Source organism: Tauraco erythrolophus, chromosome 1 (assembly GCF_009769465.1).
Source record: "Tauraco erythrolophus isolate bTauEry1 chromosome 1, bTauEry1.pri, whole genome shotgun sequence".
NCBI classification, from domain to species: domain Eukaryota; kingdom Metazoa; phylum Chordata; class Aves; order Musophagiformes; family Musophagidae; genus Tauraco; species Tauraco erythrolophus.
In genome coordinates, this window is record NC_141465.1 from 111,213,558 (window position 1) to 111,231,018 (window position 17,461).

Below are 17,461 nucleotides of genomic sequence, written 5' to 3' on the forward strand. Positions count from 1 at the left end.
AGGTTCCTAACTCCTTGCCAGAATAACACACCTTTCTTCTTTCTTCTTGGGAAAGGCAGCCTTGCTAAAGATAAAAGGCTGACAAGTTTAAAAAAATGTCACAGTGGTTGAAAGAAACAGTTTATATAGTCCCAGACTATGTCTGAGCAATAGAAATGTCAGTAACTCAGAAGGAAAAGCTATATAAGGGGTCATCTAGCCAGGAAAAAATAATCTCATAACATTGTCTTTAATTTGGTTTCATTTATTCCATTCTGGAAAATCCTTTTCCAAATCTGTGGTGGCAGCAGTGAGTAGTCAGATAAGACTCCAGCTCAGTATTGAGCCCACTCATCTCCTGATCTCAGTGTCCTTTGGCAATGAATTTTATAGATTGCTTTAAAAAAAATACTATATCAGTTCAGATTGCCTGCCTTGTTTTTCATTCCTCCCTTTTCATTAATCTCCCTGTCCTTGTGCTGCAAGGCAGAGTGAATAGAAGTTCCCAATTTCCTATTTTTGTATTACCCCTGATTTTGTACCATTTTATCGTAACCCTTCCTTATTCATCTGCTCTCCAAGGTAAACAGTCCCAATCTTTTCATCTCTCAGCATATGAGATTTTTTTTCATGTCCATAAATAATCATGCTTCTAACTTTCAACCTTTCTAAGAAGTCAGAGCATGAATGGACATCATCTGACTATTATTCACCAAGTATAAAGAATTACACATAAAGAAACTACTCATGAGCTTGAAGGGATCTTTTTCTGTTGACATTTGAATTATATTCAGCCACAGTGGTTTAAAAGGTCCATATTTTACTGTATTATTACTGGTACCACAATATTCTGCCAAAGCTTAAGGTCTATTGAAATAACACTTTGACAGCTTTATTTGTTCCTTGCTTGCAAAACATAACCTTGCCTCTAATAGTAATTATACGGCATGATATAAAATAATTCCAATGAAATTCCACTTTTGAAAACCTTATTATCAGAATTTATTGAAGAGTATGCACCTTAGTGTAGTAAAATAATATAAATTCATTGTATGCTTATGTTTTATTTTATTTATGGTATATTTGTACTATAAATAGTAATTTTACAGATGCATGGTATAATTACCTTTGCATTATTATTGCAATTCTTCTGGAAGAGTCCTATAGAGTGGAAGGGAATGGGGTAAACCATTAGACCTCTGCCTAAAAGCATTCCCTCAAATGGAGTTCTCATGAAATTGTGCTAAAAGCCTAAGTAATTTCGGAGACACCAATATACTTTGCACAAAGATTTATACCCTCCTATAAATAAAATTTCAGAATTTTCCCTTTTAAAGAATTCTGGTGGTTACAATGCAACATGAAAATATTACAGAAAATTGTATCTGTCTTTATTAAATTGCATGGGACTTTTTCCTTAGGGAATATGAGAAGCCTTGTGTTTTTTCATGATCTGCACCAACCTGCTTGCAGTAGTGAAGTGATACCATAGTCTAGTCGTTAAGGTATTAGCCTGCTCCTCGCAAGCTATAGATGTGAGCTTCTGTTTTGCTGTGGATTTCCTATGTGACTTTCCTTGGAAAGTCACCTTTTCTCATATTTACAAATGTTTTCCTATTCTTTACAATTTAGGATCTCTACCCTACTGTAGTGTAATTCCTTAGCTCCAAAGTAGCTTTGCAAATGCCATTCAATGGAAACCTATCAGCCTTTCATGTTACATAGTAACTGACTGACAATGGCATGATGAATTTAGGTATCTAAGAACTTCGGAAATTTGGAATTTGGTCTGTCTAGACCAGATTTCTAAGGGTTTTAGTGACTGAGGAGTGATATAGCCATATTTCTATGGGCAGTTAAAGAGTCAGGCACCTAATTCCCACCAATCTTGTCTCTAACCTGCTTATGCACTTTTGAAGTGTTTTAAATCTCCATTTGTAAAGTAAGAATAAGAGTTACATGGATAAATATCTTAAAGACTATGAGATATAGAGGCAGGAGACTAATAAGGGCCATTGAAGTACCTCAGACTGGGCTGCAAGAAGAAGCTGAAACATGCTGGACCTGTCCTTAAACAGCATGAGCCTTAACTGAGCTTTCCTACAGATCCCATCTGACCTCATGAGTGCTCTTCTGGGCAGACATCATGGTGTTGGCATGGCTTGTTGACAACATGACAGGCATATGGGGCAAAAGGGATGCATCAAGACCAGTGAGGCAAGGCTGAAGCTCTCCTGCATAGTTTCTACAGCTGCCTTGTGCATGCCTCAGGTTTAGGACACAATCAATGCTTCCTCCTCAGGAGTATTCTCTGGTTTGCCTTTCACACAGATCCACAGTGGCTCATGAGAGTAAAAGGTGTTACTAAACCCAGAATTGAGCTGAGCCTCCAAACTGACCCTAAAATGCCAGGTAGATGTTTTTCTGGAAGATGCAGTACAAACTCTGTCATCTCAACAGTCTTCCTTCCCTTGAAGGAGAGAGTAAGACAAGGACCAAAAGTTAATGTAAAGCGCAGCACCAGACTAACCACCAGCAAACCCTGTGAGCCATAACCAAGCTATTACCCTACTCTCAAACAACATGTGCCAGAGTGAGACCTCTTCTACCTAGCAGACTGGCTGGTGATGACCACTGGAGCTCACTGATGTGGCTGCACAGTAAGACACACTCCTTTCCAATGACTTGATTAATCATTTTCTCTCACACTCCCAGATATTTTATCTTAAGCCTAGTAAATTAGATTTAAGTGATGACCAATATAGAGGGAACAAAAAACTGAGCATAAACAGTGATTTGTTACAGATAGATGGATAATAAAGGTTATCACATAAACTTGACATAAACACAATAGATGGGGTAATTACGTACTTATTTATTCTAGTTGCTATTTCTTTCACTGCATTGTGCAAAGGGATATCTGAATCTTAAACAAAAAATATGGTTTAGAAAAAAAGAGAGAACCACCAAAACAGAAGATAGAAGAGATAGAGAGAGAATGGCAGAAAGGCAGAAACAAGATGAAATGCTGATGTCTAGACAGGAAAAGGGAAAAGACTGTAGTATATAGGTCTTAGCAGTGATATTGGTGGATAGCGATAAGGTCTCAGGCTAGAAAATTAATTTACTTACATGATTCTCTCTTGACAGAGCAATTTTCTCCAACTTTTTAGACAGTTCTCTTCCATGTGAGGAAGGACTGACCCAGCGGTCTGGTTTTCTTGGGCTCATTAAAATGCAACTAATGTGGACTAAACAGGACCCTTAGAGGATCTGGGTCAGCTTGCTAATCCAACAGCAGACCACTATGGGTTTGGAAGTGGGGATTAGTTTTCTGCCAGCTTAGGGAGTTGAGCTAGATCTCTGAAGGGTTAGCCAGGAGCTGTTGTGGCATGAAGGGAAGTAGGAGAAGGAACTGGCTGGCGTGGGGCAGACAGGGCAGGATGTGCCCTTTGGTGGCAGCTGACTGCTGGAGTCTTCCTCTGATGTTGGGCAGAGTCGAAGAGTCAGAGAAAGTGTTGGGAGAGAGAGAAAGACTGCAAGTAACCACGTCCATTTCAGCGCCAGAATAGCCAGAACATCCACATGATCTGTGGGGTACAAGCTCAAACCTGCCTAAACTAAGCACGGACTCAAAGCCACATCCCAGCTGTGCTCTGAACATCTGTCAAGTTTCCTGGATGAACTTCTCTCTCCTTAGTTCACTCTACTTGCATCTTAAATAAATAAATAAAAGCTTCAGAGATTTGCACTTCAATCTCTATAGTGCGATATATGCTTTGGGCTACCATATCCAGGTCCCTGATAAACATTTAATTTAATACACAGTGGGACATCTCAAGGAGGAAAGATTAAGAAACAATCCCATAAAGAAAAAAAAAAAAGATGGCTTAGCTGATCAAAGAGATGTTTGACAAGCTTTTAAGTCGCTGCTTGCATATGGGCACTGAAAGGTCTTGATGAAGCAGGGGGCAACATCTAGGGGGCCTGTGGGGTGAGATGTGAGGAAGGTCAGCAACAATGTCTGTGCACAGGGAACTTTGGATATATCTCCTGGGAAGAGGTGGTAGATGAGAGGGATATGGAGGCCATGAGGAGATCATCACCCCATCTCCCCAGAAATGTAGCTGAAGGGTGTGTGTAGATCTCAATTATAACTCGCTCCTGGGAGAAAAGTGAAATGGAAAAGAGAAATTTGTTTCCTGCCAAGCTTCAACTAAAAACTGAAAAAAAACCCTGAGAATTCAAGTACTGTGAGACATATTGATGCTTGTCAATATTTCTGACTGAATTATTATCTAGCCTTAATAATTAATGATTGTCATTAACTGCTGCCCAAGCAAGTGGAAAGCAGTAGGTAAATTATTGCTGACTTTTTATCAGTCAGCAGAGCAGGGCAGTGCATAAGCACAAACCCACAGTCAGGTGTGCTGGGTGAGCAGCCTCTTGGTCGCACCAAGGGAGATGCTGCTTGTGGATCAGTGGTGGCTCCCGTGCTTTTGGGAGGAGCTGTGGCTCTGACGGCCTGGATTAGTAAAACTACAAGCCATTTTCTCTCTAAAATCACTCTTCTCAGTGTGACGGCCCTTCTCGGTGCTGTTGACAAGCTGCCTTGGAGCCACCTGTGAGCACATGTAGTTTTCCAGGTCCTTCAGGGTTGCACCGAGACGACGCAGCTGCTGCAGGCTGGTTCAGACCCCTGCGTCAGCCTGGACGTGGGAACAGAACTGGGTCAACATTGCCGAAAGTATTTCTGTAGCCCTCCATTGACAGCCTCAGGGAGGTCTGTTTGGTGCTGTACTCATCCCTTCTCAAAGAAGTCTTCACTGATATTTAACTAGCAAGTAACAGAACCCAAATATTAGAGTATGTGCACAGAAAGAGAAGGTTAAACCGAACATCTCAAATTATGTTTTAAGCATTACAATATCCAGTAATGAAAGAATCTGCATTGCATTCCGAACTAGAACTTGGATTACATGCCCAGAGCAAAATAGTAGAAATCACCATTGGTGCCTGCTGAGGAGTAAATCATCGTCTGTGGTTTTTCACCTAAACTGCAGGAGCAGCCAGGAGGGAAATGGCTGGAACAGGTGCCTTTGGCCAGTAGAAATACACTTGTATGAGCAAAGTCATATTTTTAGCTGGGCCAGCAGCACATAGCACTTCTGCCCTTCTGCTGTCCTCTGAATAAGACCAGAAAGGAAAGAGAGATAAGAGAGGGAACTGGGCACTGGTACATGTCCAAGATTCCATATCCTGGAAGCTGACTTAGCAAATCTTATTCTAGTAGGAATCTATGTGTTTGAGTTATCATTTAGAAAATAAGAATACTCCCAATAGCTTCCTTCATGGAGGAGACAGAGTCAAAGATTTGAAAGCAGAAGTTAGTCCATCAGTCATTTTTGACTGATTGCAGTGTGTTACAGTCTCATACAAAAGAAAACAAAATAAAGACAAACAATGGGTGAGATTTACTTCCCCGATTATTCCCTGCAATTATTCACCCATTGCAATCTGAGATTTTTTAGGTCTCACTTGGGCTGCAGGAAGATTCCTCAGCAAGCTCCTCTGAGCAGCCAACTGCAAAAAAAAATGAAATATGATAAGTGTGTAAGAGCATTAAATGGTAGCATTCTCCATCACCCACAGCCTTTGTTAGTTGTGTTTCCAGGCCAGATGAAGCTAGAATGTACGTACAGCTGCTCTGAGTTGTAAAATACGTTTTGAAATGGGATTGATTCATCTGTGTTTCATGAGATTGAATTAAGCAAAAGAAAAAAGTATAAAGATTTGTCTTTTTTCCAAGCATTTAATAAAAATATTCATTCTCACTGGAGCATAATAGAGATGTGCTTTCGGCACACAGATGTGCAGTAGTGAGAGCCACGTTTGATGTAAGCTGCTCATTCTTTTGTGCAGTGTTAAGAACTGAATGTACTTTCATACTCCTTTTTTTTGGCCTTGACATGAACTAATGTCGAAGCAAATGAAGACCTGGTGGTAAATCCTTTTCAGCACTGCTAATGGTTGCGGTCATTGCAGAGCTGTTACTGGCTGTCCAATCGTCTTTGGGAAATCGAGCTTTCGATAAGCAGACCTTGGAAGTTTGATTTCTGCAACAAAATTTGCTGACATGACTCAGTATTCAGAGGATCAGAAAGGTGTGTGGGTCACATACTGCAGAGGATATTTAAAGCAGGTTTTACGGTGAGCTGCAGTGGATAAAGTCATTAAGGGCGTAATAAGTGATTTGAACAGAATTACATGGGGAAAAACTCATGCCAACATCTCCCATCTATAAAAATGCGTTTTAGCAGAAAACAGATTTACAACTGGAATTTTTTTTTTTTGCGTGTGAGGCAGAACATGCAGGAGAGCAACTGAGCCTCATTTTCTTTTTCCAGTTCCATTGCTTGTTTAATATCTAGAGGTTTGTATTATGGCTGCATAATTTTACAATTTTACAACCACAAATGCGCCAAAACCCTTGACTGGTTCATCAAGTTGAATAATAAGCAGCATAAGATGTCTAGTTTCTTCAACACCTGCACACTCCATTCCTTAGCGCTTTGCAAATGTAAGAGGTGCAGATACATGTGTTGGCTTTGCTCCTGTAAACTAAAACTGTTCAAGTGGTAGACCTTGATCTAGATGTGGGCAGAAAGGAGATATTGCCCACGTTTCTCCAGCAACCCACATTTACGTGGGTGAGCATCTATTTTCAGTTGTTCCTCCAGTTGCTCTGGGAGCAGCTGCACATGCAAGCAGCACAGGTGCCGGGCAGAGCTGGACCTGGCATACTGCGTTCAATAAAATGAGATCATGGAACTTGGTAAAAATTGAGGTACCCTACTGTCAACATGCATTGGTCATCTCAGAGGCTGAGCACGTAACCATGGGTGTGACTGCTGGAATGCACAATGTCTGTTTCACTGGAGACACTTCAAAATTTATCCTCTCTTTTTGTGTAGCTGGCATTTATTTAGTGCTGCTTTAGTAATTGCACAAGGTGGATCTGCCTCTCCCATGCAAAAAGCTTTCAGTGTCGTATAGTCCTCCTCTTGAACATTATCTTCTTCCATTCCCTCATGCTCACCTGTCCCTACTGTCACCCCCAAAATAAGGAGGGACTATTCTCTTGTTCAGTTAATGATTCCCCCCTCCTCTTGAAAGGGGAAACCTTGTCCAACATCATCTGTGTCCATTCTTCTAAATAGCAGAGAGGCGGGGACAAGATGACACAGACTGATTCCTCTCCTCACTGCTTAATGCTAGCCTTCTCAAGAAAAGATTTGTCTTGATAGATAACTGAAACAGTCCAAAACAGGCCTGAAAGTGGATTAAAATTAAAGAGTGAGTGGTCTGGGGTCCAGCGCTCGAAGCTACTGCCTGTATCTATTTTATTTAGCTGCCCAGACATATCTGTATCTGTTTATGCTCCCTCTGTTAGCAGCCGCAAGAGAAAAGCGTTGTCAGTTGTTGATTTATCCCCCCTATTTTAGACACTACTTTAAGGTGAAATGAATCACCCTTTGGAAGTAGCTGGCTCTCTATTGACTGTGGAGGGACTTTACATAATGGAGTTCAGATGGCTAAAGGTAGGAAAGTGCATCCTACTCTTACAGCTGTCCCTTCAGTAACATGGGACCTGCACGGAGGTTTTCCTGGCAGAGCTTTCAGTGGCTTTGACAAGGGTGTTTTTTTTTCTGCAAGAAGTGTCAGAGCAGGAGAAAACAGTGCATGCTCCCTGTCAACCCATTTCCACTCTGCTTCATCTTCACCTCTCCCCAGCAACTTACCCATGGGGAAGGATAGGACACAGGACCATAAACCTGGATGAACAACTTCTCCTGCTGCGTGGAGATGCTTAACACTCCATCCCAGTCACCAAGCAGCTATGCAAACCCCAGAGTGCTATGGAGGCAGGTGGATTTCTTTGAGGGACTCTTATTTTATTTTCTGTTGCTATAAAGTACTTCAGAGTGATAACAGTACTTTTAAGCAACAAACAGCTACTACCAAGTCTCTTCGCAATTTCCTTGTAATTAAAACAACTTCTAATGCAAAATAACAAAGTGTGAACTTTTCTTTTTTCTCTTTCTGCTCAGAAATCGAAGCAAAGGAAGCGTGTGACTGGTTACGTGCAGCTGGATTTCCCCAATATGCTCAGTTCTATGAAAGTAAGTAGTTTTTTCTCCTCTTTGTGCAGTACTGAAATGCACTGGGCACTTGCCAGGGGAGCTTGCAGTCGGCCAACTCTACATTTGACTGAGTTATGGCCATGGCTGGCTGCTTCACAAAGCTTCAGCTGCTGGAGTCATACCAGTGCTTAAAGAAAAGTGAGATTCTTGCCCTCATAGCCATGGGAAGAAAACAAAAAGAGAGACATAGTTTGTGTAAATCTCAAAGGTTAACAAAAACAAGTACAAAAAATCCAAATACACAGGCCTCACTTTTTTTTCTAAACTTCCTGAACTGTGTCTAAAATAAGATTGAAAACACTGAAAGTTAGTGAAAATGTCAATCTTACTGAAAATAATATTGAAAAACCCTGCAGAGTTACCAAAAGTGAATAACCTGAGCTCCGTTTTACATTTGCAAAGCAATAATAGCCAACGTTTTGGTGCTGACTCAAGGCAAATGGTTGTGTCCCCTTCCTTGCTGTAAAGTTGGTGCCCAGGGAAGCGGCGTGGCCAAGGGCAGGGCGAGCAGTCGCACTGCTACTGCCTTCACAAGCAGTTTGGGGACTGGGGCTGGGGTTTTTCCTCCTCTCCCTAGCTCAGCGCTAAGAGGGAAATTGCAGCTGATCCTCATTTTTCCCAAATTGCCTGTTCTCTCTGCCAGAATCCCAGAGCCAGCTCCAGCCCGCTCAGGCTTATTAGCCAAAGCGCAGCTCCGCCAAACGCTGCTGGACACCTTCCAGGGTCAGCTTGGGTCTGGAGGCAGCACGGCTCCACGCATGGGGCAATGGCCAAGAAACCTCGAGGGTCAGCGCCAGCTCTGCTGCGAGCCGGCTCAGACGGCATCCATCCCCTCACGTGGGGCTGAGGGTGGCGGGGATCATGACGCCGAGGACACCTCTACAGCTTCCGATGGCCAACTGAGGTCCCTCAAGGCTCAGGTGCTGGCTCCTGATGGGCTGCTCTGGTGCCCGGGAGCTAGAACCATCATGCAGAGGTGCTCAGGTGGCTCCACAGAAGCCAGCCGGGCTCTGTTAAACTCAGCAAGGACCTAACACTACTAAGCCTGCCAGACCAAAGCTGACATAGATGTGTGTCTGCCACAGTCCCTGGGTGCCCTGGTAGTACCTTTTGTGTCTGTCTTGCAATGAGAGTATCTCAGGAGCCCGCTGCCTGCAAAACTCAAAGGGATGTTCCCTCCAAAAAGCAATTTGTGCTAGGCTGCCACAGTTCCCATGCAGTCAATACACGCTCTAGACTGTCTGTGTCTTGGAAAAAGATCCTTTTTACAGGCATCTGTTATGTCAGTGTTAAGCACTAGTGTCTGAAACTGCTGGCCGTAGTTCCTGTATCCCAGCATCCTGCTGCGATACCTAAGCATGGCAGAGCAGTCTGGAGAGCAGCCACAGCACTGGAACCCGTCCCACCGTTACGGAGCCCACTAATGTGTTGCAGCCATGTCACTTTTCATTACCAATGTCAGCTTCCAGCGCTCTAGTCTGGCTTTTTATCTGATATTGGGTGTTCTAATTCAGCCAATTTTTTTTTTGTCTGTTACTTGAGTAACCTTTTGTCTGAAATCGTTATTGGGACCTGTATTAAAAGCAAAAAGTGCTGAACATTTCTGTTTCATGGGAAAAGTCTGTCTAGCAAATAACTCATTAAGTCACTGTGACAGGAGTGGAGAACCTTGTTGCTCATGTGGATAAAGAAGGTGTGTTGGTAATTCCCTTATCTCATTCGTTTGTGCCAGGTGCTAGAAAGAGCAGCGAACAATTGAATATCTTACAAAAGCCAAAATGAAATAATCTGCTCTCTCTTTGGTGCACAGGACATTCAACTATACTTTTAACAGAAAAAAAATAACAAAGTGACTGAAAGGGTCATAGATAGAGCTGGAAGGAAATGAGAGCTGAGTGAAATCGGCTGTACTAGATTCAGTGAGCAAGCATATGCAGAGCATTTTAGATGTAGACAATGTATTTTCATTTGAGGAGGAGCAAGAAGTCATGTTAATATTATATCTGCTTTTATAGACTCCCAGTTTCCCATTGACATTGCTGCAGTAAAGAAAGATCATGATTTTCTTGACAAGGACCTTGTAGAACCTCTTTGCAGGTAAGTAACACCTAAAGTTTCTTTTCTAATAATTTAAAAACATGACTTGATTTGTTATTGTTAGCATAGCAGCAGAAGCAGCAGCAGAGATGTTTGCTTGTCTGTGTGAATTAAGCAATGATATCTGTAATGCCACCATTCTGAATTCATTTCTCTCATGGAAAATCCTGGAGTAAGACCCACTACAGAAAACCTCACATGATTTGGGAAGACCCAAATCCAATGGATTTGAAACACCTGCCTTTTAAGAAAGAACTAGAAGTAGTACAAGCAAACTGAATAAATGAAGGAGTCACGTTTGAGTTGCACATGAACAACTCTTATGTCCAAGCACAGCAGAAAATATGATACTTCATTGCACAGAATTCAGCAAGTACTTTCTCTGGCAGCAGACGTGGATTTTGTGCTGCTGTGATTCCCTTGGTACTCTCGTTTTGGCATCAGTAACAGAAGGGGGACCAGAACCCCACAGTACTACAGCTGCTACAACTAATCACTGGTTTGCCCTCCCAGAGGACTTGTGTTTGCTGTTTATCTGGCTTTTTATACTCTGTCTGTGATGAATATACCGTATTGCATTGCTCAAGTACTGTCTCCCAGGACCAAGAAGCAGCAATTCTGTGGTAGTTTTGCAAAACCACATTGCAGAGGCATTGTTCCCCTCTTCTTTTCCCTGTGCTTAGCTCAAGCTGGGCTCTGCTCCTCTCCTCTTCAGTAAGGACAAAGGAGCATCTGGCCCCTGACCAAAGAGGCTTTATTACATGTTATGGAAACTTTCACAACACCAACATCTAGATAATTGGACAAAACTCTTATTTCCCTTTCTGCAACTGTGGCTTAAGTCATCAGAGTGTATATGCTGTTCCATTGCACATCATACTGTGCGTTGGAGGGATTAATGAGTCTGTGATGGAGGATTGCAGAGAGGGTTTCTGAGAACCATAGAAAGTAGGACTGGAAGAGAGTTCATCTAGTGCATCTCTCCATCCCTGGAGATGCCCTTCTTCCTGGAGGATCCAGGTAATTCTTGGGTGTAGCTGTCAGAATGCTTTCCCAAAACTCCAGTACTGCAAGTGAGACCTATTGCTTCTCATTTTGTCTGTTATGGATATGGGGAACATGTCTCTCTCTGTGTAGTAGTCTTTGTGTCTGAAGACAGATCAGTAGAAAGACTTTGATCTGGATCCTTCAGTGATTGCTCTCAAGGATGCCGAGGAGCAGAATAACTGTAGACTTGATCTACTGCTGTTCAGCAGGGCCTGGTGGGAGGGATTCTTATGCCCATGCCTAGAGAAACCTTCCCACACAAACGTGCGTCCCCCTGCTTCAGTCTGGCATGGTAAAAGACATACTTTGCTGTAGTTTGGGAACTGGGAAGTTGTAGGAGGTTGAGGTCTCTTCTCCTCTACCCTTTTCCACAAAGTTGAAGGACCACCCAAAAGTGCAAGTATGATGCCTGCCCCTGTCCTTTTCTTGTGAGAGCAAACAGCGAAGTGCTGTTGCTCTGCGAATTGCAGAGCTCTGTGACTCTCCCGTGTCTTTTTTCTCTGAAGTAATTGGCAATGGTAGCACTTCAGTCATGGTCATCAGGCATCCAGCACCTACACAGCTAAATGGGAACAGCTCATCTCTTGCTCCTCTAGGCTCTCTGTAGACCCACAGATACACCTACAACAATTAAACTGGGTTGATATATCTGTGAGGATTTCTTTGTGAGCTCAACAGCTAGATACTGGTGGTTTTTTTTCTCATTTATTAAAAGGTGAGATTTTGGAAAATAAACTAGCAGCTGGAGAGATGCACTCATGTGACAAAATGCTTTATATTAACCTAAATCAAGTGAGACTGCTGAGACCTGTAGTACATAAGCACAGACACAAATCTTTCCAAACTATTTTATTGAAAAATGAAGGGCTTTATGATTGTCTCGTAACTTTATCTGTAATGATTTTATTCAGAAGACAACACCTGTTGACTTTAATTTTTGTTGACAGTTTTTAAAAAGTTTAGATCTGAAAAAAGAGTAACACCTCATATACTAGCCAGGTAGAAATACAAGTATTATGTACAGGTTATATTTTCAGATTACAGACATTTAATTTGCTGTAACTCAGCAGCTCCAAACCTTTAGCTGAGAGCAACCTGTAAAAAGTGATTGTGCCAAATGTCAATATTCGGGTACCTCAGAAACAGTAAACAGGGCCAGCCACTGCCCCCGATATCGACTTTGCTACTGTATTAACTACCAAACCAATATCTTCCAGGTTTTCCAGTGCACTGGAAATCCTCACAGCTCGACTGACCACTGCCGCTGGTTTTCTACCCTTGCTTTGCTCTGTGGTGGTGTTACTACAGGTGCATGCCAGTATATCATACGAGAGCCACAGGCTGTGATGAACTTCTGTGAAATAGAAAGTTAAAAAAATGTTGGTTATTATTTCTGTATGCACCGATTCCCAGGTCAGGAGCCAAACTTCCATTCTTCAAACACCCAAAACTGCCCTCGAAGCTATGTATGACCAAGCCTTCACACTGCCCAATAGTGCATTCAGCCCGTAGTACTGAACAAAATGGGGTTCTCATTTTTATTTGGAGGATAGTTCTAAAGCTGGAATGCCAGAGTGGATAATCTGTTTGAGCAGAGTCTTAGCTCTGAATGGTAATGGTTCTAGCATAAACACTGAATTTCTCTGCTCTCGTGGATTGAAATCAGACTCTCAACCTCATTTTATAATTGGTTTTCTTATGGCATTGCAGTATACAAGACAGCAGGAGGTACAAATGCAGAGGAACCTTTTCTTTTTTTAAGGCAGCTGGTAGTATTTCAGTCAGAAAGCCTGAGACTCCCTGTTGTAAAATACTTCAGTGACCTTTTTGAGATATTCTAACATTCCTGCTGTTTACAATATCATTTGAAAAATTGGCAGAGTAAAGACCAAATTTGAGGCCTTTGGGTTAGAGGCGTATCTATCAAGAGATTCCACTCAGATTTTATTGAGTAACGAACAATAGAAAATTGCTATGCAATCTGCAGGCGCATGCTGTCAGCCTGCCAAAATAATAATTGGGCATGAAAATTTTATAGCTGGATCTCTGTGTCGTTTCCAAAATAGCAGCAACCAGCTCTGCTCTGGGAACTTTTGTGGCCGCTGTGATAAGAGGGTGAGAAGGAAAAGCTAAGCCATGTTGTACTTTTTGCATTAACGTACATACAGTGACTAAAAGTATAAAGAACAAGTATGTAACAGTCTGATACATAGGTCCCTAAACTGAGCTCCTAAAATTTGAACAGTGCCAAGCAGCCAGCAGCCTCTTTTTCCATAGCTAGTGTCTCTTAGATAGCTCGTAAATAATCCACTGTACATGGGACATCCTACTATTCAAGTTTTGAAATGCTGATTGCATAGTCAGTACTGCCTGCTGAGTTATATTGCTCTCGGTGCTGTTAGGAGATCAGCCTGGCTCCCCACACGCAGTACGGACGGCCCAGCTCTGCAGCCAGTAGAATGGCTCCCCTTGACCTCAAGGAGAGTTGTCTCACCTCCTGTGAGCACGTAGCCTACAAGGTAACTCACTCAATTGCAACCATGACAAAAAGTGATTGGACTGGAAAACAGTGTGTTGTCTTCACGCACAAAACTGGTTGTGCAGGGACGTGCCAGTGCCAGCTTCGCACGCCAGCCCTGCCGCTGCTGGGAGGAACCTTATTCAGTGTTCAGACCTCAGCAGAGCCCAGCACGAGGAGCTGGATGTCCTCTTCCCAAATTCCATGGCACCAGAAGAAGCCAGCTAGGGGCATGTGTATGCAGCAGCTAAACTTGGGTAGGAATAATGATAAAATAAATGGTGTCGTGTTTCCCTCAGAGAGGAATTTACGGAACCATATAATGTGTTTGCCTGGTCATGATTCATAATAGAGGACATTTCCAGATCTGCACAGGTAGGAGATGCTGTGCTGTCCATGCTAGCCCTCCCCATGGTGCCTCCTCTTGCACAACCAGTTGGTGCCCCTGACTGCATTCCTCACCAGCTGCTTGGAAGCAGCTGCAGAACAGGTTCAAGGGAATGCATGGAGCTCCAAGTCACTTTAAAGTTGTCTTCCTGTTATCTGGATGGCTCTTCAAGCAGGACAACAGGTCACACACAAGGTTTTTCAGCTAATCAGATCCTGCATTGCTACAAGCTTGTATTTATTGTAAACACTGAGCTGTACAGAATGCAAAAGTCAGAGAATTCCTGCTTCCAAAAAACTTCCATCATAAAGATTAAGAAGTACAAAACTGAGGTCGGGATTCAGAGCCCTAAATACCTGTGTCTAATGCCATCTCAGATCTCCTAAGATATCTCAGACTTCTCCATGGGCTGGGTGGACCAAGAGGACCTGCAGCAGCTGAAGGCCAGGCTTGGTATTCTAGGTGATCTAAAATAGTGCCTGACATGGGGAGGGACTTTTTACAAGAGTGTCCACTGATAGGACAAGGGGAAATGGGTTTAAGTTGAAGGAGGACAGATTTAGATTAGATCTTAGGAAGAAATTCTTCAGTACAAGGAGGGTAAGACTTTGGAATAAAGTGCCCAGAGAAGTTGTGAATGCCCTCTCCTTGGATGTGTTCAAGGCCAAGTTGGACAGAGCCTTGAGTAGCCTGATCTAGTTGAGAGGCGTCCCTGCCCATTACAGGGAGGTTGGATTAGATGATCTCTGAGGTCCCTTCCAGCCTATGCCACTCTATGATTCTATGATTCTATGATCCCTGTTTTGGCTCCTGAATCACTCTGCTAGGGTTTAAGTATTGTTTCAAGGGACATTTCAACATAGAGACGACGTTTCCCCATAGAGATAAGTGTTAAACCATAGAGGCAGTGTTTACCTGTGATGGCCTGGAGAAGAGAGAAAATGAACATCAGTGAAGCACTTGCTGTAGTAAATATTTTGCAGGCTTCCCCTGAGCACTGCAGAGCTTTCCAGACAAGCATTCAAATGCATCTTAGATTATTTGGTTTTCATATAGCCACCTCTCTTGCACAAGTTTATTTGATGTGGTTTTCTCTACCTTTTCTCAAGTCCAGATTTTGTGTTTTCTTAACATTACAAACAAGCAGTCTTTTCCCATGTTTTTAAGGAGTGATGTGAAAGTATAGTGCTTCGCTCACTTTGACTGGGACATTAGTGACAGCCTTTTGTAGCCAGAGACTTTTATTTTTTGTTCTTTGAAAGATTTGCTGAGGACTTAGCTGTCAGTCATGTAACGACTTTAAGCAGATGAAAAAAGCTTTCTGCCACCCCTGGCACATCAAGAAGGCGTAAGAAGTTGAAACAGACTGGCTTTGATTGCAGTTGTTAGTACCAGGCAGGCTCACAAATGTGATCGTTAGTTCTCTAATTTCACTGGCAAATCTTTCCACAGCACTGGAAGAGCCCCAAAAAGCCTGATGGTGTTTTGTAGATGGGTGAATTTAAAGCCTGAGGTTGAGCCCCTGGCACCCAGTAAAAAGCAGGTTTGGTTTTGATGGAGCGAGTTCTTCATAGCAAAACCGGGTTAGAAAGCAGCCAGGACAACGGTGTGGCTTCCCCAGCCTCCAATTTAAGTAACGATACTCACTTTTATAGAGACGACCTCTCAGTCCCTGCTGAAACGATCTTGCTCTTGGATGCCATCAGCGGGAACACGTTGGCTTTGGACAGTCTTGGTTTGACCGCGTGCTTCCTGCACCTTTCTGTGCTGAAGAAGCAGCCCTTTTCAATAGAGATACCACAGCACTTTCTGCTGTTGGCTGGACACTTGCAGAGGTACCTGGGTGCAAACAAGGCAAAGGGTACATCAAGGGCTCTTCCTTCCTCGTCTTCCCGCTCCTGAAGCGCGTGGCTTGCTCCTTGGTTTTTAGATGGCAAGCGGCCTCGTAGTGAATGGAAGGAGCACTGGTCCCTGAACTGAAAATGTTTCATTATACATCTTCTTAATGACCACAGATAGTAAGTATAGAGGATTTTTGTAAACTGTTGAGAAAGCAGTTGCAGAAATCACCTGCCAAGGGCTGTTGTGGAGGCAGGGGGCTGCGCTGCAGCCCTCGTTCTCAGGAGTTTCTTCAGTGCCTGCTCTTGTGGAGGCAGGGAGGTGGAGTCGATGGTTTGGTTTTCAGAGTCGGTGAGCAGCTTGAAAGGAGTCAGTGGTTTCTCAGGATTTCTGAGCCTCTGGGTGTGAATTGAGCTGATGCCTGTCTCCCAGTCAGCCTTGCAGGACACATTTAGGTCAAGGAAGCAGGGAGCACTTCCCCGTCCCTGGTCTGACTGCTCACCATGTAAAGGCGGCAGCTTGGTTCAGATGTGCAGCTACATGCACTCAGGTGGCACACAGAGGCATGTCAGTGTGGAAATGTGGCTACAGACTTGTCCCTCCAGCACAGGCCAACTAATGCAGAGGTTCAGAGACTCCGACCTGAGCCCCTGGTTCAACTCTCAGAGGAAGCTGTCTCCAAGGATAGAAAGTTGAGCTGGAGTCCTTTGAAAATATGCCTGTGCCTCTATATATTTGGAATTGATAGCACTACTCAAATCTAAACATTTTGCACTCAAAAGAAACACTGAACATTATTCAGCCCCAGGGCCCCAAGAAAATGCAACTTTGGGTTGAGAAATTCCATGTTTGGGCAAAAGATGAGCTTTGCAATAATAGATGTAATCCCTGAGGAGGAGGATTTGTGGGCAGAAGGCTGAAGATATAGCTACAGAGCCACAAAGCCTGAAATTTATTACAAGAACATTACTATCATGCATGCGGGTGTGCCTGTGCATGCATTATACTCACATTAATATGATGAGCACAGGACTTTTCTGATATGGCATAACGGGTTTATTGGCTTGAGTTAGGGAGAAGTATTTGAGCTACAGATGAGCGGGTGATATTTTGTGAGGCAATTTTTTTTAAGCAAGATCCACATTTGGTGGGCTGGTTCTTTATTAGCAGTGACAATTTGAAAGGACTTCTAATATTACAAGTCTCGAGGAGGAGTATGTGAATGCCATAATGCTCTTACGCTACGTGAGAGATTATATTATTGATGTGATACTTTTTTCACGTATTCTTGTAACTTGTCACATACATTTCAAATGTGATCAGTTCTGGAGTTTTGCAGCCTCTTCCTGAGACCCAGAAGCAACAGGGGCAGCTCTTGCTGCCAAGACA

The 17,461-nt window shown here is 43.0% G+C and overlaps 1 protein-coding gene across 5 annotated transcripts in view; it reads left to right on the top strand.

The window, feature by feature from the left end:
- Positions 1–17,461, top strand: part of STARD13 (StAR related lipid transfer domain containing 13) — a 268,378-nt gene that overhangs the window by 221,983 nt on the left and 28,934 nt on the right. For 4 of the 5 annotated variants that reach the window (XM_086612902.1, XM_086612918.1, XM_086612936.1 and 1 more), the window contains 2 exons: positions 8,091–8,162; positions 10,199–10,280. In XM_086612902.1, the coding sequence (XP_086469028.1) occupies positions 8,091–8,162; positions 10,199–10,280 (154 nt within the window). Of the gene's footprint in view, positions 1–6,253; positions 6,264–8,084; positions 8,163–10,198; positions 10,281–17,461 lie in introns of those variants that run through there. The other variant, XM_086612927.1, reaches the window with a different exon arrangement.